The sequence below is a fragment of the Gorilla gorilla genome, chromosome 6 (assembly GCF_029281585.2).
Source record: "Gorilla gorilla gorilla isolate KB3781 chromosome 6, NHGRI_mGorGor1-v2.1_pri, whole genome shotgun sequence".
NCBI classification, from domain to species: Eukaryota; Metazoa; Chordata; class Mammalia; order Primates; family Hominidae; genus Gorilla; species Gorilla gorilla.
Genome location: NC_073230.2, coordinates 96416175 through 96442474, shown reverse-complemented (window position 1 = coordinate 96442474; position 26300 = coordinate 96416175). Strand labels below are relative to the sequence as shown.

The 26300-nt window shown below is 38.3% G+C and overlaps 2 protein-coding genes across 12 annotated transcripts in view; one reads left to right on the top strand and one right to left on the bottom strand.

Annotated features, from left to right (window-relative positions):
- The window catches only part of ANKIB1 (ankyrin repeat and IBR domain containing 1), a 264755-nt gene extending 252903 nt beyond the window's left edge, over nt 1–11852 (top strand). For 2 of the 3 annotated variants that reach the window (XM_055346595.2, XM_004045734.5), the window contains 6 exons: nt 450–595; nt 1644–1822; nt 2718–2769; nt 6833–6944; nt 8191–8327; nt 8681–11852. In XM_055346595.2, coding sequence (XP_055202570.1) covers nt 450–595; nt 1644–1822; nt 2718–2769; nt 6833–6944; nt 8191–8327; nt 8681–9418 — 1364 coding nt within the window. In that variant the 3' untranslated portion in view covers nt 9419–11852. The remainder of the gene's footprint in view (nt 1–449; nt 596–1643; nt 1823–2717; nt 2770–6832; nt 6945–8190; nt 8328–8680) is intronic. The other variant, XM_019031192.4, reaches the window with a different exon arrangement.
- The window catches only part of TMBIM7P (transmembrane BAX inhibitor motif containing 7), a 36525-nt gene continuing 21549 nt past the window's right edge, over nt 11325–26300 (bottom strand). For 3 of the 9 annotated variants that reach the window (XM_019031208.3, XM_055346638.1, XM_019031209.3), the window contains 2 exons: nt 26061–26108; nt 23162–23695 (listed from right to left, as the gene is read on the bottom strand). In XM_019031208.3, the coding sequence (XP_018886753.2) occupies nt 23546–23695; nt 26061–26108 (198 nt within the window). In that variant the 3' untranslated portion in view covers nt 23162–23545. Of the gene's footprint in view, nt 11545–23161; nt 23762–23892; nt 23945–26060; nt 26109–26300 lie in introns of those variants that run through there. The other 6 variants (XM_055346635.2, XM_019031211.3, XM_055346639.1 and 3 more) reach the window with 6 other exon arrangements.

Here is a 26300-nt window from a genome sequence, read left to right as displayed (position 1 = left end):
CCTTACAGTATTGGTTTTGCATAATTAGGCTCTTTTTATAAGCAACTTAGAAAAGGCATTTGTTCTCATTCTTAACCAGGGAAATTCTGCTAGGGATAATCTGAAAAAGTAAAGCCTACAACCTTTTGGTTGACCTAAAGCTAGATTTGCTTACCAATGGAGTGAGACCAGAATCCAAGATGAGTACGTGCATTCCTTTATGACTACCATCAGTGTTCCTGGGCTGCTGGGGCATATGCTTCTTTTATAAACACATACATGTCACACATGAGTATTTTATGTAGGTTTTTAGTTTGGTTCAAATAAGTATTTTCATACAGTTACTTAAAACAGTTTTTGTCCTAATGATCCTTCTTTTTCCTTTTTTGAGAAAAAAAATCATTGTTTAATTAATATTATAAATGGCATATTTGCAAAAACAAATTCACTGTGCCTCAATTACTTTTTAGCTGAAGGAGGCTGTCCAGATACCACTTTCATTGAAGATGCAGTTCATGTGCTCTTAAAAACTCGGCGCATTCTCAAGTGTTCTTATCCATATGGATTTTTCTTGGAACCTAAAAGCACAAAGAAAGAAATTTTTGAACTAATGCAAGTAAGATATTTTTTAATTACATTTAAATGGCAGCAGTTATTATGAAATACAGAGTTTTTCATTTTTCAAACCACTTGTTTTATTTAATGTGGACATGATTACTAAAACAATTTTCTTTTCATTTTTTAAATGGTTTTTAAATAAAGGAAAAGTTACCAGTAACAAATTGAAATTTTCTTTTTGTTTAAATTTGTCACTCTGCAGGTCTGAATGAGTTATGAGTGTTGCAAACATTTCCTATAGCGTTTATGTCTTTGTTTTAAACTGGTTGAAGTTTGAAATCAGGCATATTTCTGATTATATAATTAAGGATTTTATCATCAAAGATGAAAACAACCCACATTACCTATAAGATGAGAAAGTTGCTGTTTACCAGTTTATTTTTGAAATACAACTGAAAAAGTTACAGTATTTAAAAAACAAAAACACCTAAGCCAATTGGCATCACTATAGCCAAATAACTTCATTGTACATTTCTTTTCTTTTGAAGCCACTAAACTTTCTCCTGTTACAGTTTTCATGTCATCCCTTGAACTGTCCTCTGCTAATTTATATCCTACATTTCCGTCAAGGATCAGTATTCATTTTCTCCTTAAAGCCTTCCACACTTGACCCCAATCACTGTCGTCTTGCCTTAATTCAAATTCCTTCAGCACTTTTATATAGTCTGCACTATGGCATCATGCATTTGCTTGTATGGTGCATTGAAATGTATTAGTTTTTTTCACATAGACAAATTATAAATTCTTTGTAAACAGCTGCTATACTCACTACTTCTTTGTAATCTATGCCAATTTCATTTCTATAAATGCCTATCAAATGAGCGCTTTTTTAAAAATTCACATGATTTTATATGCAATCCTTTCTTTCATAATCTAGAAAACATGTACAAAATAGAAAATATATTACATAGGAAGTTATTTCAAAATTTTAACTAGTTTCTTACTTCAAAAGAGTTAGATTTAACTGAGAAACCACATAGACTCTGGATTTGCTATTGATTAACCTATGAAGCCTGTGATTTTTTTTTTTTCTCTGCTTACTATAGACAGACCTAGAAATGGTCACTGAAGACCTTGCCCAGAAAGTCAATAGGCCTTACCTTCGCACACCCCGCCACAAGATCATCAAAGCAGCATGCCTTGTACAGCAGAAGAGGCAAGAATTCCTGGCATCTGTGGCTCGGGGAGTAGCTCCTGCAGACTCACCAGAAGCTCCAAGACGCAGGTAAAAAGGATGTACACTGTGGAAATCATCCTAGCTCCAGCCACAAATGCCAGCAGTTTTGTTTTTTATCCAACTAGGGTTCATATTGCTGGAAATTATTTACACCTAAAATATGGATAGCTCATAAAAGTATGTTAACTTTTTTTGGTGATATTTTTTTCCTCCATGCTATTTCTGTTTTTCTTGTTATTTTTTGTCTATTTATCATTGTGTAGCTCCTTAGACTAAATTAACCTAGGTTAATTTCACATTTCAGGTGAACCCATAAATAAGAGTATTCTAATATATCATTTCAAATATGTAATATATATAGTGATTTGATAGTTATAAACATCTTACGATGTAGAATTTGGAAACTTTGCCAGCTTGTTATGGTCATATTTGTATTTTTGTATTAAGAAGTTGTGAAGGAAAGAGAAATTTGATATTTGTAGTTATTTAAGTGATAAACTCATCCACTAAAGATCAGTTGAGTTGTGGTTGTTTTATTTTACATACTCATACTACTTCTGTAAATTGAAGCATACTTTCCTATTTATAATAACTATAAGCATTAAACATTCCTTTGGCACTATTTTACATAAATTCCTTTGATCCTATTTTTACATAATATTTATGAGTAAATATTTACTTGTAAAATAAAAATAGAAGCATTATAAAATACTTTGTTATAACATGGTAATTTTTATTTTTTGATCATTTTACACAAACATAAAAACGTAGAATTTGGAAGAAAGGAAAATTATCATTTTAATTCTGTTTTAATAGTTGATCTACTTTAGTTAAGCAAGTTCCAACAGAGGAATTCAAAGTAATGTTCAAAGGGCAAGGATCTGATTGTATATACTTTGTAGTATTGATATTAAATCAAATGGTATGTCTAATTTCTTTGTAGCTTTGCTGGTGGAACATGGGATTGGGAATATTTAGGATTTGCATCACCAGAGGTAATTGTTTTATGGGGTTTTTGTTTTTTGTATTTTTTCTTAGTGCAGTCGTGCTTGCATTTGCATCCTTATCTATTCTAAATCCTACTGAGATTATCAGCAGTGCTGTCTCTTTCTTTTGTAAGAAAAATGCCTTGACAGAGCCTATATTTAGCTATTTATGTGGTATTGGTATATCGTCACATTGTTAAATGCATTACTCTTTTATTGTTTTTAATTACTGAATAGTCAGAATTAAGGCAAATTTACAATATACATTTTTGGAAAATATCTTCTAATTTGTTAATAGAGAGAATTTATTAGAAATGCATTTCTAGTCATAATATTGTTTTAATCTGAAACTATTAAAAATATACAAGAACAATCCATTTTTTAAGGTTAATGCAACAACCTGAGGGAACTGATTTATAATCAGTTGCTAAGGTGGAAAACTTGACTTTAATAATGTATATGCAGAAAGAAATGCTTTGCTTAGTTGCTTTCTGCTTATCTTTAAGACTTTCACACTCTTCTTGTTTTTTTGTCATTATTAATATACCGTTTTAAAATACAGAAGGTCTAAATTACTAACACTACAGATAGCAGTTGTGGCAAATAAAAATAAGACAGAGTGAAACTCTTAATCACATAGCTGTTTTCTGAGATTTAAATTGCCACTGTCACTGTTGAGTCTGATTTTAAAATGGTTTTAGCAGTTCTCTCTACTTCTCTCTTTCCATCCTTGCTCTTTATTAAACAGTATTTGATGCCTATAATATGATAACCCTTCAACTTAATTTTTGGAAGGGTACAGAACAAATGAGGAAATCTTTGTTTGTAATGTATAACGCATTTGTTACCTGCAACTGAAAGACAATGAAATGGATTATTATCCAGGCATGACTGTGGCTTATTTAAATCAGATACTTTCTCTTTTCAGCTGCTGAAGATACTTGCAATCACCTGTGGCTTTTGTATTGGTAGATACATCCAAGAAAATATTGACTTGAAAAAAATTGTGCTTAGAGCCCTGATCTAGACATTTTAAATTCACTTAAATTGTTTTAAAAATTGTGATATATTAATGAAATTTTTATTTTAAAACTAATTATGAACCTTTATCTGATCCCGTACTTATTATTTCAGTGTTATAATACATTTACAACTTCGGGGATATTGTGGTAAACTTCCACCTAAAAGGAAGAATAAGCAAACTGAAATTATAAAAGAAAAAAAATACTAATGATTTCCGTGTTTTAAGGTAGAAACACAATTTAGCAAAAATAAAACCTTCATCAGTGTATTCACAAGCATGTATGTGTATCATCTTGCAGCTTCTGGCTCTGACAGAAACTTTAGGAATCCTGAAATATTTGTCCTTGAATATTGAGGGCCTACTAATATGAGTGTCACTTTGTTTTTTATGAATTGATAATTTTTTAGAAATTACTTACTTTTAGTTTTCTTTAGTCTTTGACACATTGAAACACTAGGCTTTTACATAAACCTTATTTTAGATATAAAGAATTACTACACATTGTGAGACTTTCAAATTCTGCATGTGTATGACTATCGAGTAACTGCCAAAGTTATATTTTTGAAAAATAGCTCTTTGCCTTAATAGTGAGGGAAAAAACAAGGTTACCAACTCCAGTAGACTTAGATCGAACTTATATTTTTTTCAGTGAAGTTAATTTCATCTTACTCTTTTCAATGTAAATTGAGTCTGGCAAGCATAAAGGTTTGTTTTATGCTACTTTAAAGGCAATGCAGCTCAGTGGAAATAGCATAAAGTCTGAGGAACACCTGAATTCAAGTTCTAAGTGTAACTTACTAGATCCTAGGCTATGTTCTTTCTTAATTTCTCATCTTTACAATGTGGATGGTGATACCCCATGGAAGTTCTAGAAGGATTAAAGCATCTCATTTAGCCACTGACAAAATTGTTGGAATTATTACTTAAAACAGCTCCTTATAGCTTTTCCCTCTGTAAATCCTAGAACTTTTTAGTCTTTTCTGTATCCTTAACATTCTCAAACCATTTGGAGTATACTGACTAAACCCTTTTCATATACATTCTTGAAGATCTTAGGAATCCTTGGAAATTTTCAGATAAATTTTATGAGAACAATATATTTAAGCCTGTTGCATCATGAGAGAATGCCATCTGAGAGTTTTCTGTCAGACGATTAGATATACAAGTTTCTTTTGCAGTTGCTTTTAAACGGTTTCATTTTCTTAAATTGGAAATATGTATAGTCTATGGTCAGTAATAGTTTAATTCATAACTTTGTACCATTATCAAGTTTACAAAGTAAGCAAATTATCCCTAATATAAACCTTGAATTGAGATAAAATTTTCACACCATCTTTGTTGAAGAAATCTAGTTGGTGTTCATCACTGGTCTGTTAAGCCTTGATGACACTTAAGTCATCAGTTTGAGGTCATGGGCCTCTAGGAGAAGAGGAAATGATGTCCCACCTCAGCAAGGCATTTTAAAGAACCAGTATAAACCCTCAGGGCACTTGGAGTATCTTTCATTTATTAGTTTCTAACCTAACAGGATGCCTCCCACTTCTTAAGAGTCCAACTGCTTATATAAAGGAGTTTAAATAAATGTCACCAGAGTGGTATGATGTGAAAGTTTTATTTGTGATCCAAAATTTGTCTTCACCTACTTCTAGTACTTTCACAATATAAGCATATTGAATATTCTAGGGTAACCAGGATAATCATAAAGTTGAGTATCTTAGTGTTTATCATGGAAAGACACCATAATGATTCTCTAAATTAGCCTTTTTATGTTGGTATCATGTACCCTGGCCTCCTCTCTTCTCTTCCCTTCTCTTTTATTCTCTTCTCTTCTGTCATATTTATACGCAGGTAATAGCAGATGGTCCCAGGTTGTACCCTCTGGTGATAACAAACTAACTTTAAACATTGTCACAAATGTGGAATAGAATGAGGACATCTGCCTAAGTCTGTGTTCATCCCATATGCTAAATAGAAAACATTTCCCCTGCTTGTGTTGTAAATAGCACCACATATTGGCTTATATAGAAAAGATGCTAAATAATCCTCTTATTTTAAAGCTAACCTAACATTTGTCTTTTAATCTAGTCATTTGATTTGTGAATATGATATGTAGTAGTCCCAAAGAATAGAAAATCCAACAATCTGGCAAGTACTTAACAGTGTGTGTTATTTTTTACTGTTGTTCCTTTTTTTCTTTTTCTGTTACATATATCCCAGTCACTTTTTTTTTTTTTTTTTTTTTTTTGAGATGGAGTCTTGCTCTTATTGCCCAGGCTGCAGTGGCACAATCTCAGATCACTGCAACCTCCACCTCCTGGGTTCAAGTGATTCTCCTGCCTCAGCCTCTCGAGTAGCTGGGATTACAGGTGCCACCACCACGCCCAGCTAATTTTTTGTATTTTTAGTAGAGATGGGGTTTCACCATGTTGGCCAGGCTGGTCTCAATTCCTGACCTCAGGTGATCTGCCTGCTTTGGCCTCCCAAAGTACTGGGATTACAGGCGTGAGCCACAGCACCCACCCCTGGTCACGTTTTTAAAGCCACTTTCATATCCAGGTGCAGTGGCTCACACCTGTAATCCCAGCTACTTAGGAGGCCGAGCAGTAGGGATTGCTTGAGGCCAGAAGTTCAAGACCAGCCTAAGCAACATAGCAAGACTCTGACTCTAAAAATAAAAAAATAAAAAATAAAAAACCTCCCTTCAAGGGAAGCCTTACTTAAATGAGTAATATGATTGTAGTATTAATTAGATAACAAGATCCTTGAAATCATCAGGCATATGAAATAGGGCTGTTCTAATGTGGCACTGGGGCTTGCAAGTATTCCTAATTTATCTAGGCAATTGTAATGACTGTTGAAAACTTTCTTTTTCCATTTTACCTTTTGTGTTTCCTTGGCATGGCAAAACCTGATGTTTCAGCCAAGTGATTTTATAAGATGTGTATAAAATCACAAACTTTTTCCCCTGGAAAAAAGTGTGTACTTTGTTTTATTTGCATTTTAAAAATTGCATGCTCTCTTGTATTTTATAACCTTTGGTTTATGCAGGAATATGCTGAATTTCAGTATCGGAGGAGGCACAGACAACGTCGTCGAGGAGATGTTCACAGTCTACTCAGTAATCCTCCAGACCCCGATGAGCCAAGTGAAAGCACTTTAGGTAAGTCCTTGCATTGAGTATGGTTTAATCTCATAGCTCCCCTGAATTTATCCTTCAAACTGGCTGATGTAAATGTTTGCGAACGAGTTTGTCATTTAGATATACAGTAAATATGCAGATGTTTCTGTTGTGACAGGACACAGAAAATCAGAGGAGTTAGGAGCATGGTCTGTGGAGTTAGGCAAACTTGGATTCATGACCCCATCTCTGCTGCATATTAGCTGTGTAACCTAGTCAGGTCACAACCTCTCTAAGGTTGTTTCCATATTCTAAAGACACAATAATAATAGTGCCACCTTATAGGCTCATTGTGAGTATTAAATTAGATAATGCATCTAAAACACTTAAGCACCTAGTGAAGCACTCAGTTAATTGTAGTATTGATTGATACTGTTTTGTGTTCATGGAATATTTGTCTCGTAGCCTTAGTTGTCCTGTAGACATTATTTAAAAGAGAGAGAATTTCTGGCATTAGAGATAAATTATTTTAATTATTCAACTTTTAGATGTTAAATTATTAAGTGAAAAATCTTCTGACTATAATGTCAGGATCAATGGGACTAAAGATTTGCTCTTCAGACTATTGTAATTCCCAAATTATTTAATTTTAAGAAATCTAAAAATGAAAAACCTTTATTAGTTATTGCTTAACAAAAAAAGAGAAATGGATAGTAGCACTTGCATTTATGAATAGAACTATATAGACTGCAAGCAAAAATGTAAAAAAGTCAGCCAGGCACGGTGGCTCATGCCTGTCATCCCAGCACTTTGGGAGGCCAAGGTGTGCGGATCACAATGTCAGGAGATGGAGACCATCCTGACCAACATGGTGAAATCCTATCTCTACTGAAAATGCAAAAATTAGCCAGGCATGGTGGTGCACATCTGTAGTCCCAAGCACTTGAGAGGCTGAGGCAGGAGAATCGCTTGAACCCAGGAGGCAGAGGTTGCAGTGAGCCAAGATTGCGCCACTGCACTCCAGCTAGGTCAACAAAGCAAGACTCCATCTCAAAAAAAAAAAAAGTAAAAAGTTACGGATTTGAAGTGATAGTATCATATATATATTATTCTTCATGGTAAGACAAATATGGATGAGAAATCCCAGAAAGATTAAGTGAACATGTCAACACAGGTTTTCCCCAGCACTGAAAGAGAAATTGCCCATCTAAACAACCAGATGTATGAAAAAAATAAATAAGTCTTATTTGTCACTAAATTGTCTTTGGTACCAATTGCTTTGAAACAGATATTCCAGAAGGCGGCAGCAGCAGCCGCAGGCCTGGCACATCCGTGGTAAGTTCTGCATCTATGAGTGTGCTGCACAGCTCTTCCCTGCGTGACTACACCCCTGCCAGTCGCTCTGAAAACCAGGACTCTCTTCAGGTAGCCTTTCTGAGCAGCCTCATTGCCTGTGCTTTTACTCTTTCTCTGTTGAGTGTGGTTTCCTGTTGTTATTTTCATCGCTTTCCTATTTCTTCCTTCCATTCTAAAATCTTTGTTTTAAAGATGTGCTGCAGGAAAAGATATTCCTATATTTTAGATTTATTTTAAGGTATGTTTTTTTTTTCCTTTAGCATGGGCATGGAGAAAAATACAAGATTTTAGTAGATAAAATAATTTTTCTGTATAAATAAAATTAATAATCTGTTGGTAAAGGAAGAATGGTAAACCTGATTGAGTTAAATCAGTTTTTCTTCAGTCAAATTTTAAAGTGGTTTTGCTTTCTATTGCTTCAGGCTCTGAGTTCCTTGGATGAAGACGATCCCAATATACTTCTTGCAATACAGTTATCACTGCAAGAGTCTGGGCTGGCCCTCGATGAAGAAACTAGAGACTTCCTCAGTAATGAAGCATCCTTAGGTGCGATAGGCACTTCTTTACCTTCCAGGCTGGACTCTGTCCCCAGAAATACAGATAGCCCTCGGGCTGCATTGAGCAGCTCTGAGCTTTTGGAACTTGGTGACAGCCTCATGAGACTAGGAGCAGAGAGTGACCCATTTTCAACTGACACCCTGAGCTCACACCCTCTCAGTGAGACAAGAAGTGATTTCTGTCCCTCATCTAGTGACCCTGACTCAGCTGGCCAGGACACCAACATCAATGACAATCTTCTCGGCAACATCATGGCTTGGTTTCATGACATGAACCCTCAGAGTATTGCCCTGATTCCTCCAGCAACTACAGAAATCAGTGCAGATTCCCAGCTCCCCTGTATCAAAGATGGGTCAGAAGGCGTGAAGGATGTGGAACTGGTGCTGCCAGAAGACTCAATGTTTGAAGATGCCAGTGTCAGTGAAGGTAGAGGAACCCAGATAGAAGAAAATCCTTTGGAAGAAAATATTCTGGCTGGGGAAGCAGCATCTCAAGCTGGTGACAGTGGTAACGAGGCAGCCAACAGAGGAGATGGTTCAGATGTTTCAAGTCAAACACCTCAAACCTCAAGTGACTGGCTTGAACAAGTACATTTAGTGTGAACTGCACACATCTGGGCTCTAAATGAATTACAGGTACAGATGGTATGCTAGGTGGAGTATGCTTGATAGAGACTTTGATTCACTTAATTCCAACTCAGTGATAAACCACTGACATTAGGGTTGAATACAGAGAAGTTCCCTTGAATGGTAGCTTCATTTTTTATTTTAACCTTACAGGGAATTTCCTTTGTACTTAATTGAATAGCTTTTCCCCTGTTTGCTGACAAAAAGAAGAGCAAGAGAAAGAGAAACAAAAATGAAATAAATAAGTTGTATTCCACACTCTAAGAAAATGCAGTCCTCTATTTAGCCTAGGCTTGGCAATACTTAAATTGAACATTTGAACTAAAGGCTTACTCCCTAATCTTTGGGTGGCTTTCCTTTAAAAAAAAAAAAAAAAGTTTTCTTCATTCTAGAAATTTATTTTGGATAAATCCGATAACATATATGTCCTCAATCTCTTTGTGCTCTTCCATAACTTACTTCCTTTTTGTCTGAGCAATGTGAATTGAAGTCTCTTTAGTACCACATCTACCATAGTGTAATTAGTTTTAATTTTCACATGAATCAAAGGTTTCCTTTCATGTCTATTTACAGTCCAATTGTGCCAAACTCTGACTTGTGCGCTGACTAACAAGGCATTTAGGTGTGCAGCATCCTAGAGTGCTCCAGGGCAGTGTCAGCGTTCTCGGGAGTAAAAGGTGCCACTTGGTAGCAATGATATTCCAGAATTAAATGGGTTTTTGTTGCCATGGAGACTGCATTTATATAAATGTAGCCTGTAGCTTAAGTTAACTAAACCTAATGCTGCTGTTAAAAACAGTTTATTTTAATATTAAAATACAGTTGATTAGCAACAGCGGTGCTGTATTTTAAGAGACACTTTATTGGAAGTGCAATCATAGTTATTTGTTTTCACAATTTTACAGTGCATTCTAATTACTGATGGGTGCAATTACTTTTAATCGTGTTTTATAAAATAGAAAAAAAGTGGAGTTTTCATGAGTTATAGTAGATCCCACGATTATTAAGAAATTCAATAAAACATCCTGCGCAACATGTTACCGTGCCTTTGCCTAACCTAAATGGATAGTTGCCAGTTAAATAAGTGAGTAATTCAAATTTCAATGTCTCTTCTGAAGTAACTATGCTATGAATTGCAAAGACCTCCGTAAAACCACCCATGGCCTTGCTTTTACACTAACTATAACAACTAAATGTTCAATCAGTTTGTTTGCCTAACTAGCAAATGCTGACATGTGTTTGTTCTACTGCGCAATACTCATTTGCTGTGTGATTACTGTTTAGTGTTGAAAAAAATCAACTTCCTAGTTATCAGTGTCTTACTGTGAAGAAAATACTGGTCTTAGTTGTAATTAAGATACAATGGTACAGTGTGTAATTAAAACTAGAGTAAACTGTTGGAATGGCTGTTTTACTTAAATATTATCAAAACTAGCATAACATAAGCAAAATAGATAAGTACAACACTCCATTTAGTGTTTTGCCAGATTGTTACCAGAAGTCTACAGATACCAAACTTTCAGTTCTGAGTTTGTACAGGCAAGTCCTGGGCTGGGTAAAAAGTTATATTAATATTGTTATCCACAAGAGATGTGATTATGGGTTTTGATTACTTTTTTTTTTCCAAACCCTGCTTTTGAAATATCCTTGTACTTAAAATTCATATTGCTAAGACACTGTATTAGAATATTTAATATTCCCCAGATCCTCTTAGGATAAACTGTGGGAATCCTCCTATGTCATGGATATCAAAGGTCCACATTAGTTTTTATTTCTCCAGTGATCAGAAACATTGATATCAATCCCTATTAAATTAGTGGGGGGAATATTAACTTTATCTACAGTGTATTACTGTATATTAAACTGAAATAGTCCATTAAAGGATTTTTTTACAAATTTATTTTGGATTAAAAATATCAACACCAATAAGTTTTTAGATCAAGTTGTAATTTTTCCAGTATAGAGTCTTTGCATCACATTGAGGCATCTTGCACAGCTGCAGTTAAGGTGAGAAAGAATGCTCTGTGTGAAGACAGTGTACACAATGGGTTCCGGTTTCCTTGCACCTTGTGCAGTATCCTTTATTTCTGTGCTGTTCTCTCCTGAGCATGAAAAATGATCATTATCCAATTTGTATTTCCTTGGTACATATTTTAAAAACAACACAGTCATTGACTTTACAATTCAGTAATGAAGTTTGGCAAAGCCTATTTTGTAAACAAGTTAATTTTATAATGTAAAAAAAAAAGTTAATCTAACCTTGACTTGTTATTTGCACTTTCATAGTCTATACTTGATACATTCCCACTTTATATACAGTAGGATTCTACAAACGTGTAGATGTTTGGCCAAATGAATGCTGTTAATAATATGTAAAATTCTTTGATTAAACATTTATTACTTAAACTACTTCCATTTTGTCTCATTACATTGTAGACTTTGTTTTAACCAAGTCAGAAAGCTGATTTTCTTCAAATTAAATCCCTCCAATGTGATGGGATCAATTTGGTTCTTACATGTAATTGATTAGTGCCTAATATTTTTACACTAGCCACTTACTGAGCATTTTATATCCCAATTATAAATATGAAAACACTGCATGACAATGTGTTAAAACATTATGACATCAGTGCTCATTTTATCGACATCACTGTAGCTTTCAGGAGAAAAATGTTATTTTTTCTTGAACTCTAATAGAAATACATAGAAAAATAACTTTAAGATATGTTTTGTGAAATTGCTTAGGAAAGAAAAAAATTTTATGCCATATGAATAAAAATGCCTGCTTCTCTTTCACTTTATTATTGTGTCCCTTATGAGTTACCAAAATAACCCATGACATTTGACCATGCCCCAGCTGGTGCTTCATGGGGTCTGCTGGTGATAATCATTTAAAGTGGTGTCATCTTATTTATGCCTTTCATTGTGTGGATCTGAAGCTTAACTACCAATGTTCATAGGCTGAATTATTCCTTAATTGTTGTTCATTACAGCCACTGATCTCATTTTTTATCTCCTTTGAGTCCTCAAATATTTATCATTTACGTGTTATGAATTAAAATCTGGAATTTATTAAAGTTTGATCATAATTTAAAAGCAGTGATAGTATATCTCTGAAGAGTAAAACCTTGGAATCTAAATATTAAGTGATAATACAAACTTCGGGGGTGTTTTAAGGCTGAAATAACTCCAAAGGAAAAAATTTTTCATGCAGTCAGCTCTTGGACTGAGTAGTAGGTTTTTTTTTGTTTGTTTTCTTTGTTTTTTCTTCTGAGAAAAACAAAGGATCTTACTCTGTCGCCCAGGCTGAAGTGCAGTGATGTGATCATAGCTCACTGCAGCCTCAACCTCCCGGGCTCAGGTGATTTTCCTACCTCAGCCTCCCAAGTAGCTGGGACTGCAGGCACATGCCACCACGCTCAGCTAATTTTTGTATTTTTTGTAGAGACGGGGTTTCACCATGTTGCCCAGGCTAGTCTTGAACTCCTGGGCTTAAGAAATTCGCCCATCTGGGCCTCCCAAAGTGCTGGGATTACAGGTGAGAGCTGCTGTGCCTGGCCCAGAAGTTGTTTCATCTCAGCATTGTGCTACAGGCATAATTACTGGGTCTTCTCCTTGGCAACATTATATTGTCTTGTCAGTTGTTACAGCCTTCTCACCAGAATGAAAGATTTCTTTCTAGAAAGATAGAAGTGGCTCCTTCTAGACTGTATTATGTGACAGTACTTTAGGAACTGGCAGTAGACTTAGTTCTTAAAGATGAATCAGAAGTTTCCTTTAGACCTCAGTTCCACTTAGGACTCACAGGTAGCTGACAGACTTAGTGGTGGCCAGACTTCTGAAGGAATTTTTCTTCTTCACTCTTTGAAACTGCAATTTGACAATATTCTTGATCAAGCTGTCTTCATGTCTTAGCCAGCTGTCCCATTAAGTATTTATTGCATAAGTGCCTAGCCTGTGTGAGCCATCAGTACATAACAGGTTGAGACAAACACATGAGAGTGAACAAAGCCAAAGTACAAAAAGGATAATTGTTGGAGGATTCAGTCAGGCCTCTTATCTTACTACTAGGTGTGCCAAGACTGCAAGGCCCTGTTGGCAATTTTGCCTGAGCCATCTCAGGATTTATGTAACTAGTAACTTGAGATCAAGGAGCAGGCTTAACTGCTTAAGAAGTGGATTCCTCACACCCAGTGTTCAGCTGAACTACAACATGAACCCCACCGTGTGCTTGCTGTCCATCCAGGCCCTTTGCATTGCCCCCGTGAAACTGGAGACAAGGGGAACTGATGCAAATATGCTGAGGTTCATTCTGAGTGCTGTGCCATGAGTGATAAAGTCCTTTGCCTCTGACTCAAGAGTCTCATGTCTTCTGTCAGCATTCTTGAGATTGTAACAGGCTAACTTACTCGTTTGTCAGTAGGGTAAAGTGAAATCCTGAAACTGAGAGTTTTGGCAACAAGGATGGGATGCTGACAAAGACATGATATTCTGAAAAAGGAACCATGGGCCAGGTTCTGGAATGTAAGACTCCCTGAGATGTGGTAGTGAATGCTCTAACCCTAATGATGGATATAGGGTGAGGGTTGGTGGAGATTAAGGGTTCCCACTGTCCTACCTATTCATGAACAGGAAACAATGTTTAGAGGCTTAGCAACAAGAGGTGAGATTGAAACAAACAGTGCAAACGGTGTTTTGTTACTCCTGCAGGCAGGCAGAGGAAGGGATGTTTTCAAGGTAAGGAGTCAGCAACTCCTGTTACAATGTAAAATAAATGGTGTTATCAATAAGAACCTTGCTTTTCGATTGAGAGCCTTGGATAGACTGAAAACAGAAGGTTATTTGATTGAGCTGCAAGCAGTTGCAACACTGTTCAAATGCCGAAGTGAAGGCAATGCCATGCCTAAAAGTGCAGAGCAGGCCACAGCCGATTCAGCCAGTAATGAGAGCAAGGTGCTGGGTGCAGGAGTAACAGAAGGTGCCGAAGACTTCGGGGTAAAATGTGGTGGTGTGCATGGGAGAAAATAGAAGCCCGGGGCTCCAGTTCTTTCTGGATGCTGTAGGGGCTCACCACTGCCACAGGAGAGGTAGTTGTCAGTGTTGGGGCACTGATCCTGAAACAAGAGGCTAAAGGAGAAAAAAGGCTGAAAATTAAGTTTGTTCCCCACAGACAGCCTCTTTTGCAACCCTCCTGGTTAGGGGTAATGTGACCGGGCACTCATTTGCCGCATGTAGCCCCTGACTTGCACACATTTTCAATTCATTGGTCTGTGGTCTGTGTTCCTGTGGTGTAAAAGGCTTTTTAACATGTTCTGTGGTGAGGAAGGGAAGCTAATAGGGTCTTGTGGGTGGGGCCTTTTGGGTGGTTCAATGTAAAGTGGCTTCTAAATCTAAATGTACAATGGAATTGATGTGTTGTATGCCCACACTTACCTGTCTGATGATTGTCAGTGGGATTCTCCCTTTCAAGGGCTCCCACATGTACAGAGGTAATAATGGGCTGTGTAAATTGCTCCCCAATGTGTCTCTGACCCCTCCTGGTGGTCCTTCAGACACAATACAGAATCCCAGGAGGAGAAAGGGAAATTGCTGACTGACTTAATTGCACTCAGAGCACTCAGGCCTTTTCCAACCCAGTGTGGCCACCTACCTGACCCAACCACCAAACAGCATCCACTTTGAAAAACAGGCAGCTATTAATGTGCAGCTCTCGAAACTGAATACCTAACCCATGGAAACCTTGGGACTTCCTGGTCTGACATCTTGACTTTAGGGTGGGTCAACTCTTAATTGGAGAATTAACCAGATGGAAAGTCTCCAGCAGGCCTTGCTGGTCACATAGAAATGATAGATTTGAGAGGGCAGTAGCCTGGCCCTAGCAGTATCTCAATTTTACTTGAAAAATTATAGCTGTGCCTTTGGGGGAAATTTTGTGCCCAACTTAACTGCCCATAGCACAGCCACAAGCTGATAGAATGGCTGGACTTAGTTCAATTGCTGGGCAACAATTTGTGCCAAATCTCAGTGATATTTTTTGTAGCTATGGATAATTCTAAAATGTATATGGAAAGGCAAAAGAGCTAGAGTAGCTAAAACAATTTTGAAAAAGAAAACTAAAATAGAGGAACCGTGCTACCCTTTTTCAAGACAGTGCAATACTGGTGAATGGATAAACACATAGATCAATAGAATAGGACAGAGAACCAGAAATAGCCTCACACTAATACTGTCAACTGGTTTTAACAAAGGCGCAGAAGGAGAAAGGATAGTATTTTCAACAAATGGCACCAGAACAATTGGTATGATATAAGGCAGGCAAAACTTAAGAACCTCTACTTAAAACTCACACTTTATATATAAAACTTAAAGTTGATCATAGATTTCAATGTAAAATGTGAAACTTTTAGAAAAGAACATAAAGTCTTCTAAGATCTAGGCTAAGCAAAGAATTTTTAGACTTGCCACCAAAAGCATGATCCATAAAAGAAAAAAATGATAAACTGGACTTCATCAAAATGTAAAACTTTTGCTCTACAAAAGATCTGATAAGATGAAAAGACAAACCTGGGAGAAAATATTTGCAAACCACATATCTGACAACTCATAGAATGTATAAGGAAGTCTCAAAACTAAACAGCAAAAAGACAATCCAATATAAAATGGACAAAAGAGATGAAAAATTTCACCAAAGAAGATAAATAACTAACACATGGAATTTGTTCAACATCACTGTCCATCTGGGAAATGCAAATTAAGATCACAGTAAGACACTACACACCTATCAGAATGGCTAACATAAATATTAGTGTCAACACCAAATGCTGGTAAGGATGTGGAGAAATGAATATTCATACATTGCTGATGGGAATATAAAATGGTACAACCATCCTGGAAAATAATTTGGTAGTTTCTTTAAAAACTTAAGCATATACTTATCATATGACCCAACACTTGCACTTCTGGGCATTTGTCACAGAGAAATGAAAACTTATCTCCACACAAAAACCTGTACACATTTGTTCATAGCAACTATCTGTAATAGCCAAACCTGAAATCCACCAAAATGTCCTCTCGTAGGTGGTTAACAGTGGTACATCTATGCAGTGGAATCCTACTCAGCAATAAAAAGGAACAAACTATTGATTCAACCACTTGGATGGATCTCAAGGGCCTTATGCTGAGTAAAAAGGAAGGCAGTCTGAAAAATATCACATGCTATATTATTCCACTTATATAACATTAGTGAAATGACAAAATAATAAGAGTTGGAAGCAAATTAGTGTTGGCCAGCGGTTAGGGATGGTGGGGGGCAGGTAGGTGTGTGTGTGACTATGAAGGAGTGACACAAGGGACATCTTTGTGATGATGGCATAGTCTGTATCAGTGGTGGCTACGTGAATCTACATGTGATAAAATCATATAGAAATATACATAGACATTTACCAATGTCAGTTTCCTGGTTTTGATATTGCACATTATGTGAAAGGTACTCATTGGAGGAAACTGGGTAAAGCATACACAGGGCCTCTCTATAATAGCAACTTCCTATGAACCTGTTTGAATTATTGAATTATTTCTATTAAATTACTGAATTATTTTAAAATTTAAAAAAAACATATGGCAAGCCGAAGTTGGCAAATAGGTTATGGTTTACTGACCCCTGCTTTAGAGCAACAATTCAATAAATCAAATGTTATCTTAATGCATTATGAGCTGTCAATATTACTACAACTTGGGAGCCATTGAAGATATGTTGAACAACTAATTCATTTGTTTCAGAAACTTGGATTAAGCAAATATACTTAATCCAAGTATCTTTGGATTAAGGTACTACCAATGTTGGTAAGAAACTACTAACATTCCTTCTTGACAGTAATGTCTAATATATTCCACAACATTTTAGCCACTGACGTTATTTGAGCCTATAAGTGCCAAGTGGCATACTGATTTTTAAAAGAACATTGCTAACTGCACTAGTCTTTAACATGAGTAGTTTCACCAAGGTCCAGTTGTGTACACATAGATGTGCTCATCCAACTATGCCTAGAGCTAGATAAGGGAATACTCATTTGGAATAATATAGAAAATAACAATTAAAAGTAAATTCTAGGTAGTCCCTACATTTGTGTGCATTATAGAAAGTGTAGCCAGAAGCCAGAAGAATGGATTCCCCTCTCTCTTTTCATGGCCAGTAATCTGTCATTACCCTTTTATGTTCATCTTGGGTTGACTTATAAATGTGCTACCCATTGTTGGATTTTGGGCCACTCCTGACAGATTTTCAAATTATTGGCTCTCTTTTCAAACAAAACTTATAATATTGAGAACAAATCAATCTACTCATTGGATAGACTGACCCTAAGAGGTGTATTTTGCTCAGAGCCTTTACTAAATGCAGAAGTCAAAATATTGTCATAGAAGTGTAAGGACTTTTAATCAAGTCATCACCACTACGTAATGGCATGTACAATAAGCTCACACAGTAGGCTGCATGTGGTTAGGAACATTGCTGAGACAACAAAAATGCCTGATGCCGTACTGGGAAAGGGAAAACTTCAGAAAGCAAGGGGGCTGTCACGTGTCCCTATTACTATGTGCATGGAGGTTTTGATGCCAAGGAGAATATGAAAAACCTTAAGCTTCCCAGCTGAATTTACTTTTTTGTATGGAATTAATTCACTGTGTCTTCACTTTGGCAGGTGTATACACAGTAATGTTTGTTAAAATATCCAGACCCAGGAGCTTTAGGCGGCCCTCCTGGAGTTTTTGCTGAGTGACTTTATGTGTCTTCACTTTGGTAGGTGTATACACAGTAATGTTTGTTAAAATATCCAGACCCAGGAGCTTTAGGGAGCCCTCCTGGAGTTTCTGCTGAGTGAGTTTAAAGACCCTTTTTCTTCTGCATGCTCACATTGCAGAGGTTAAGCCCATCTTCCAGGACTTTGTTAGTAGTAAGAGATTATAAACACAATATGAAACTCTGCTGAAATAAAGTCCCCTTCTGAGAGCTACCATAACCAGAAAGTAATGGAGACAGAGCAAATTCGTAACAATAGGCAATCAAAAAGTCAGATGTCTGGGACTGCGTATAGTGTCTGTACTTACATTCAAATGTCTTCCTTGAGATTTGTAAATTCCACTAAATTGCCATGTCCAATACTTTTGATAACAGAAGAAGGAGTTATCAGTCTTCTCTGGCTGACTCCCTCATGCACAGCCCGGGGCAGCTCAATTAAACCTCCTCCAGTGTTCTCTAAGCCCTAATCCCCCCAGCACGGGCTCTGCAGAACCCTTTTCCCTGCTTCCTCTATTCAGTCTTCTTACCTCCATCTCAAAAGAGACTGCCACAGGTGATGGGCCGGTCCTGCCCTTCAGTTTTGGAAGAAAAGGGCCCTTGGCCTGACTAAGGCCATCCTCACTCCTGTCCCTACTCACTGGTTTTTATACCTTCACTTCCTTCTGCCTCCAAATATGTCCAAATTTACCCCTATCCTGGAAAGTGAAAAAACAGGAAAAGCACAACCTTTGCCAGTCCCTGCTGTTTCTCCTCTTACTTTAGGTAAACCTGGCAGACCTCTTGCAGGGGCTGTCCTTTCCTTCCACAACAACCGTTCCTGCCTCACTGAAGTGTAGATTCACTCCTCCCTGCCCCTAAGAGTCGGTGATCTGGTCCTTGTCAAATCTACTGGCCTTGTTCCTGGTTTTATTGTGCCTTGACCTTTTGGAGTAGGTTAAGTGAAACAACCTCGTGTGTTCTCAAGGACCTGGGACACCATAGCCCTACGTCAGTTGTAGCTGAGCTTCACTAACATAGTCCCGAAAGTCTCTGATAGCCTCCATAACATCACGCTTTCATCATTCTCATATGTTGGCGACCAATGCCCTTTTTCTTTCATCTAGTCATGGGCATTCCCAGAGTTTGACTATTGGGCTGTCCTTCCTTTTCTCTCATTTCTGGCAGTTTCATCTGTTCTCACAGCCTCAATTCTCACCAAATTGTGATGGTCCCCAATTCTTTCTAGCTCTGAGCTCCAGTGCCCAAAAAACTGCCAAATTAGCATTTGCTCTTCTTCCATATACGGAAAATATCTAAACCTACATTATCACCTTGTCTCACAGCTCCCCAAGCCATTTCCTTCTTTCTTAAGATGGCCTTTCTCTTTTTTTTTCTTTTTTTTTTTTTCTTTTGAGATGGAGTTTCACTCTTGTCACCCAGGCTGTAGTGCAATGGCGCGACCTCTGCTCACTGCAACCTCTGCCTCCTGGATTCAAGCGATCCTCATGCCTCATCCTCCCAAGTAGCTGGGATTACAGATGCTCACCACCACGCCCGGCTAATTTTTGTATTTTAAGTAGAGACGGGGTTTCGCCATGTTGGCCAGGCTAGTCTTGAACTCCTGACCTCAGCGGATCCGCCCGCCTTGGCCTCCCAAAATGCTGGGATTACAGGTGTGAGCCACTGCGCCCAGCCAAGATGGCCTTATTTTATAAGTGACAATTACCCACAGTAAACCCTGGGACATCCCCAACTTCCCCATGCTATACAGATCCATCCAATTAGATCTCAACTCCCACTAACCCCTTTGTCCATTATCTTGATCATATATGATTGGTTCATTCTACCCCATATATCACCCTAGTTCTGTCCTTTAGTGCCTTAAGCCTAGGTTATTGCATCACCCCTTGCACGGGCCCTTTCTCTCTCCAGTATCTCTCTTCTCCACCCTAAACCACCCACCATGACCAGACCAATTACCCTAAAGCAGTGCCTTCATCATGATACTGCAATCAAAACTTGACACCTACAAGATAAAGCTTGAAACCCTGTACCTGATACTTTAGGTCCTCCATCATCTGACACAACTATTCCTCTACATAAATCTTTCTGTCTCTCTCCCCAGACCACCTTAAGCATACCAGGAACACGCCAGCTTAGCGTCTTTGTTCATACTGCAGCCATGACATATTCTTCCTGCTAGGGCAAGCACCAAAGACTAGCTGGCCTAGGACTTGGAATTAGAAATAGGTGAGGCGGCAATGAGATACCATCTCACACCACTTGAATGGTGATCATTAAAAAGTCAGCAAACAACAGGTATTGGAGTGGATGTGGAGAAACAGGAACACTTTTACACTGTTGGTGGGAGTGTAAACTAGTTCAACCAGTGTGGAAGACAGTGTGGCGATTCCTCAAGGAATTATAATCCTTTGGGTATATACCCAGTAATGGGATCACTGGGTCAAAAGAACCTGGAACTAGAAATACCATTTGACCCAGCAATCCCATTACTGGGTATATACCCAAAGGATTATAAATCATGCTACTATAAAGACACGTGCACACGTATGTTTATTGCGGCACTATTCACAATAGCAAAGACTTGGAACCAACCCAAATGCCCATCAATGATAGACTGGATTAAGAAAATGTGGCACATATACACCATGGAATACTATGCAGCCATAAAAAAGGATGAGTCCATGTCCTTTCTAGCAACATGGATGAAGCTGGAAACCATCATTCTGAGCAAACTATCACAAGGACAGAAAACAAAACACCACATGTTCTCACTCATAGGTGGGAATTGAACAATGAGAACATTTGGACACGGGGTGGGGAATATCACACACCGGGGCCTGTCGTGCAGTGGGGGAATGGGGGAAGGATAGCATTAGGAGAAATACCTAATGTAAATGACGAGTTAATGGGTGCAGCAAACCAACACAGCACATGCATACATATGTAACAAACCTGCACATTGTGCACATGTACCCTAGAACTTAAAGTATAATAATAATAAAAAAAAGAAATAGGTGAGGGGGGAATGTAGACACAGGTTTCTTTGGATAGATTTGAAAGTGTGAGCTTTTACACATCTGAGTAAAACTTTTTCTCATAAAAGAACTTACACCCTCAAGGTGTGAAACTCCAGGAGGGATACAAAAATCTATTCAGCCTGTAACCTTCAGGAATATAATTAAATATTATATAAGTAATTCAATTCAAAACGTTATGGAACTTTTTGTTGTTTAATAGATATAGAGCTTCAGTTTTGCGAGATGAAAAAAGTTCTGGGCTGGGAGTGGTGGCTCATGCCTGTAATCTCAGCACTTTGGGAGGCCGAGGCAGGAGGATTGCTTGAGTTCAGGAGTTTAAGTCTAGCCTGGGCAACATAGTTGTTAGCAGTGGCAACTATCCAAGTCACAGGTCTGCAAAATATGTTACCAGCAGAACATATCAGTATCCGTACAGGTCTACAGCAACCTCAATTCTTGCCTCCTTAGAAGAAAAACTTTGACTGAGGAGCATAAGGGAGAAGGAGAGATCGAGGCAAGTTTTAGAGCATGAGTGAAAGTTTATGAAAAAGCTTTAGAGCAGGAAGGAAAGAAAGTATACTTGAAAGAGGGCCAAGCAGACGGCTTGAAAGTCAAGTGTACAATTTGACCTTTTAACTTGGGATTTTATGCATTGGCATATTGCAGGCTCTTGCATCCCTTCTCCCAACTCCTAAGACCTTATTGGGAAGCGGCTGATCACCAGTTTCAGGTGTTTTCTATCTATTAGAAGACAGCCTTTCCCTGGTGCCAGCTGTGACCAATTATTACTGTAGCGAGACAGTTAACAACGGCCTGACCATCATCTCATGGTCACCCAATGTTCCTGGTGTGTGTGAGGTGGGGGGGCCCTCTCCCACCCTGCTCATACCACACTAGCTACCCACTGTAACATAGTGAGACCCTGTCTCTAACACACACACATACATATGCACGCATGCATGCACACACACACACACACACACACAAACACACACACACACACACAAAGCCTGGCACGGTGGTGTGTGCCTATAGTCCCAGCTACTTGGGAGGCTGAGGCAGGAGGATCACTTGAGCCCAGGAGATTGAGGCAGTGAGCTATGATTGTGCCACTGCACTCCAGCCTAGATGACAGAGTGAGAACCTGTCTCAAAAAAAAAAAGTTATGGATATTGGTTGCGCTTAACACTACTTGAACAGTACACTTAAAAATGGTTAAGATGGGCCAGGCACAGTGGCTCACACCTGTAATCCCAGCACTTTGGGAGGCCAAGGTGGGCGATCACTTGAGGTCAGGAGTTCGAGATCAGCCTGGCCAACATGGTGAAATCCCGTCTCTACTAAAAATACAAAAATTAGCCAGGTGTGGTGGCACCCACCTGTAATCCCAGCTACTCAGGAGGCTGAGGCAAGAGAATTGCTTAAACCTGGGAGGCAGAGGCTGCAGTGAACCAAGATCGTGCCATTGCACTCCAGTCTGGGCGACAGAGTGAGACTCCATCTCAAAAAAAAAAAAAAAAAAAAGGCTAAGATGGTAATTTTGTGCTATGTGTACTTTATCACAATGAAAAATAAAAATTAAATTAAAAATATCTTGGGACTCCAAAGGAGGCTAATTTATCCAACAGTCAGAGGAAGTGGTCTCTGAGTTAAGGTTAAGCCCAGAAACATGGGTGGGATGGTGACAATAGTAGCTAACGCTCTGTCCTGAGCTTTTCATGTACGTGAACTTGATTAAACCTCTCTATACCCCACCAGATGGATGCTATAATTCTCTCCAGTCTAACTCTGGAATCCAAGAGAAAGGCAGAATTATTTGATTTATCTTCTGGTTTATCTCTTTAAAAATATCATATGCCAGAATATTCCCACAGAATGTCCAAATCAAGAGAAGAGAAAGAATTAAATGTAGGTTTCTGTAGTCAATTGTATTCACTTGGAGATATGTTGTTTACAGCTTTAAATAGTGTTCAGAAAACTCCAACAAAGGAATGGGCATTATACAAATGTTTGTAAGTATGTAATTATGATACTCATCTTTTGAATCTATAAAAATTAGAAATGTCCCCAGAAAGTTTTGCTACGTGACAATGGAACTAAAAATATAACAGCTACAGCTATCATCTACTCAATGCTTGGTTTCATTTGACAAAAAAATAAGTATTCTTAAAATTTTTTTTAAATAAAAGAGCTTCTGAAGTGGTGACTTCTGCATGCCTGAGCCCGGCAACACTCCACAGCACCCCTCCTTCCTCTTCTCCGCACGAGCCAGCCTTGGTTGCGTGACTACCGTCCCCGTCCAATCAGACGCAGAATAAAAATGAAAAGGTCGATGATGTCCAAGTAGATGTTCAGGACAGCAAAAACATACTCTTCAGGGTCCAGGGAATAATGGCGGTGCCCTCCCAGCATGAGCTGCACATTGATCACCAAGTACTTGAAGAAAAGGAAGAATTAGCTACTTAAATTGTACATTTCTATGAAATAAGTGTCCCAAATGATCTGGAAAAAAAATATTTTAGCATCAGGAGAAACACTGTCGAAAGTCTGTTTTGGGCTGAATATGTTATTCTTACAGCCCCAGTCGGTCACTGGGTCCCCAAGTTTGTAGTCTATAAAAGCAGGTGCCTCACCTGAGCTGCAAATCCCTTCTCCCGCCTTTCTCCCTGTGTCTCATTTCAGCACCTTTGGAAGGAAAGAAAGCTAAGGTGGCAAATTATTCCAATTTGCCCAAGACTCTGATATTCTGGGGAAGTCCTCAGTCCCAGGCAAACTGGGATAAATTCATCATCTTTATGAAAAAGGGGAAAAAAAAGCCCCAATGGCAGAGCATGCAGCTTTGCTCTCAGCCTTCATCTATCACCCTGGAGTTCCAGCTCCTATGCAGAAGTGGTTTTCTTTCCCTTCCCTTCCCAAATCTCTGGCTTTAATTTATTGCTTCTTGTAAGAGGGGGTATAATGACTCTCAATCATTTCACAGACATGCACGGGATGGTTAGGACTGTAGCTTCTCAGGAGAGTTTATGTGCTTGAGGGCAGACAGGAACATGGGAGAGTGAGATGAGCTCGATCCAGCGGTGCCCCGCCCGTCCAGGAGGAACAGGGGTCAGGATACCACCCAAGACACAACCAACCCACAGGGAAGCCCCAGCAAGGATTCAGACTCCTGTGAGCATTTGGGAGTGAGGCACCCTGCCTCACCCGCATGCCCCCCAACTCTGATAGTTAAGCTTCCCCCAAAATTCAATTTCCTTTTCCAGCAATTTGTTTGGCATTGCGTAGACCTGTTTGAGTCTACAATCGTTTTTACTCTGCCTGCAAATGGGAAACAGAAACATCAACATACTTTTGCATGGAAACGTTGTTTGCAAGCATCAGTACAGCAAGCATCAACACAAAAGGTCTGAGAGTGTAGGAATAAAGGAAAATGAATGCAAATAATTTCCCTTTATAATAGGACAAGAAATGAGAAAACTGAAATGTATATGCTTAACCTTGTCTACAGCCATACCACCCTAAACATACCCGATCTCGTTTGAAATGTATATGCTTAACCTTAACCTCCTGGTGTGAATTTTTCTAACATTTGAAAGATATAACACAATCCCAACAACAATAAAAAGGAAGCAAAATGTGGGTAGTTTTTATGCCTAATGATAATATATGGGGTTCATTACACCATTCTCAATACTTCTGGATATGTTTGGAAATTTTGAAAATAAATAATATCAAAAAATAAAATCTTGGCTGGGCACAGTGGCTCATGCCTATAATTTGGGCACTTTTGGAGGTGCCAAGGCAGATAGGATTGCTTGAGCTCAGGAGTTTGAAATTAGCCTGGGCAACAAAGCAGGACCTTGTCTTTACTAAAAATAAAAATGAAATCAGCCAGATGTGGTGGCATGTGCCTATAGTCCCAGCTACTGGGGAGGCTGAGCTAGGAGGATCGCTTGAGCCCAGGAGATAGGGCTGCAGTGAGCCATGATCATGCCACAGCACACCAGTCTGGGTGACAGAGCAAGACCCTATCTCAAAGAAACAACAAAACCCTGAAAGATGTGATATGATAAAAGCATGAAATGGAATTCCATGCAGCCCTTGAAAAAGATTAGTTGGACCCAGGTCTGCTAATATGCAGAAGCCATTATTTTTAAGTGAAAAAGCAAAGGCAGGCCGTTATACATAGTATAGCTACGTTTGTGTAAGAAGAAATGGTGCCTATGTGTAAAGAAGTTCTAAAAGGACTCCAAGAAACTGTTAACAGTTGTTCCTTCTAGGGACAGGGGATGAGAGAGAGATTTTAATTTTCATTTTATACTCTTCTATGTTGTTTGAATTTTAAAATGTGTGCATGTATTACTTTTTAAATAAAACATTCCTTAAAATAGTTTTAAAGCTACAACAGCAAGAGATGGGACTAAATGGAAGGAAAGACATTCCCAGATACATTAGCAGTGACCTCCACCCGTTCTCTAGGAGAAGTTTCTATTGTGAAAGAATAGAAATTGGTCTGGAGGGAGAAACAAAAAAGAAACCACACCCCTGCTACAGTAAGTTTCAAAGTTTATAAATAATTCTTCATTCTTTTCTGAAATATTCACTCTTTCAACAAAAGTGATGTTTTCGTGGATCTGGAAGACCATCTGGCTCTCCTAAGGGTAATGGTTTTAAATATGATCCTTTAAAAGGGAGCTGAAGAGTTTCCAGTGAATTCCTAACCCCATGTGACTCCAGGCCTAGCACAAGGGCTTGTCAATGCACATACCACACTCTTACCAAAGAGATGGAGCAATGGACTTACGAGTGAGAAGAGCACAGTTCCGAGTCCAGCATATAATAGATGCAGCCACTGCAAAGAGAAAAGATACGGCTGCATATGAAGAAAAATATTTGGAATAATGAAAGGGGCCACTTAGGTCACTGCTGCCAGATAAGGAACCAATATTAAGAAAGCTGAATCTATGGGGGAATTCATCTTTTCTTTTTTTTAAAATTAAATTTTATTTTCTTTCAATAGCTTTTGGGTAACAGGTGCTTTTTG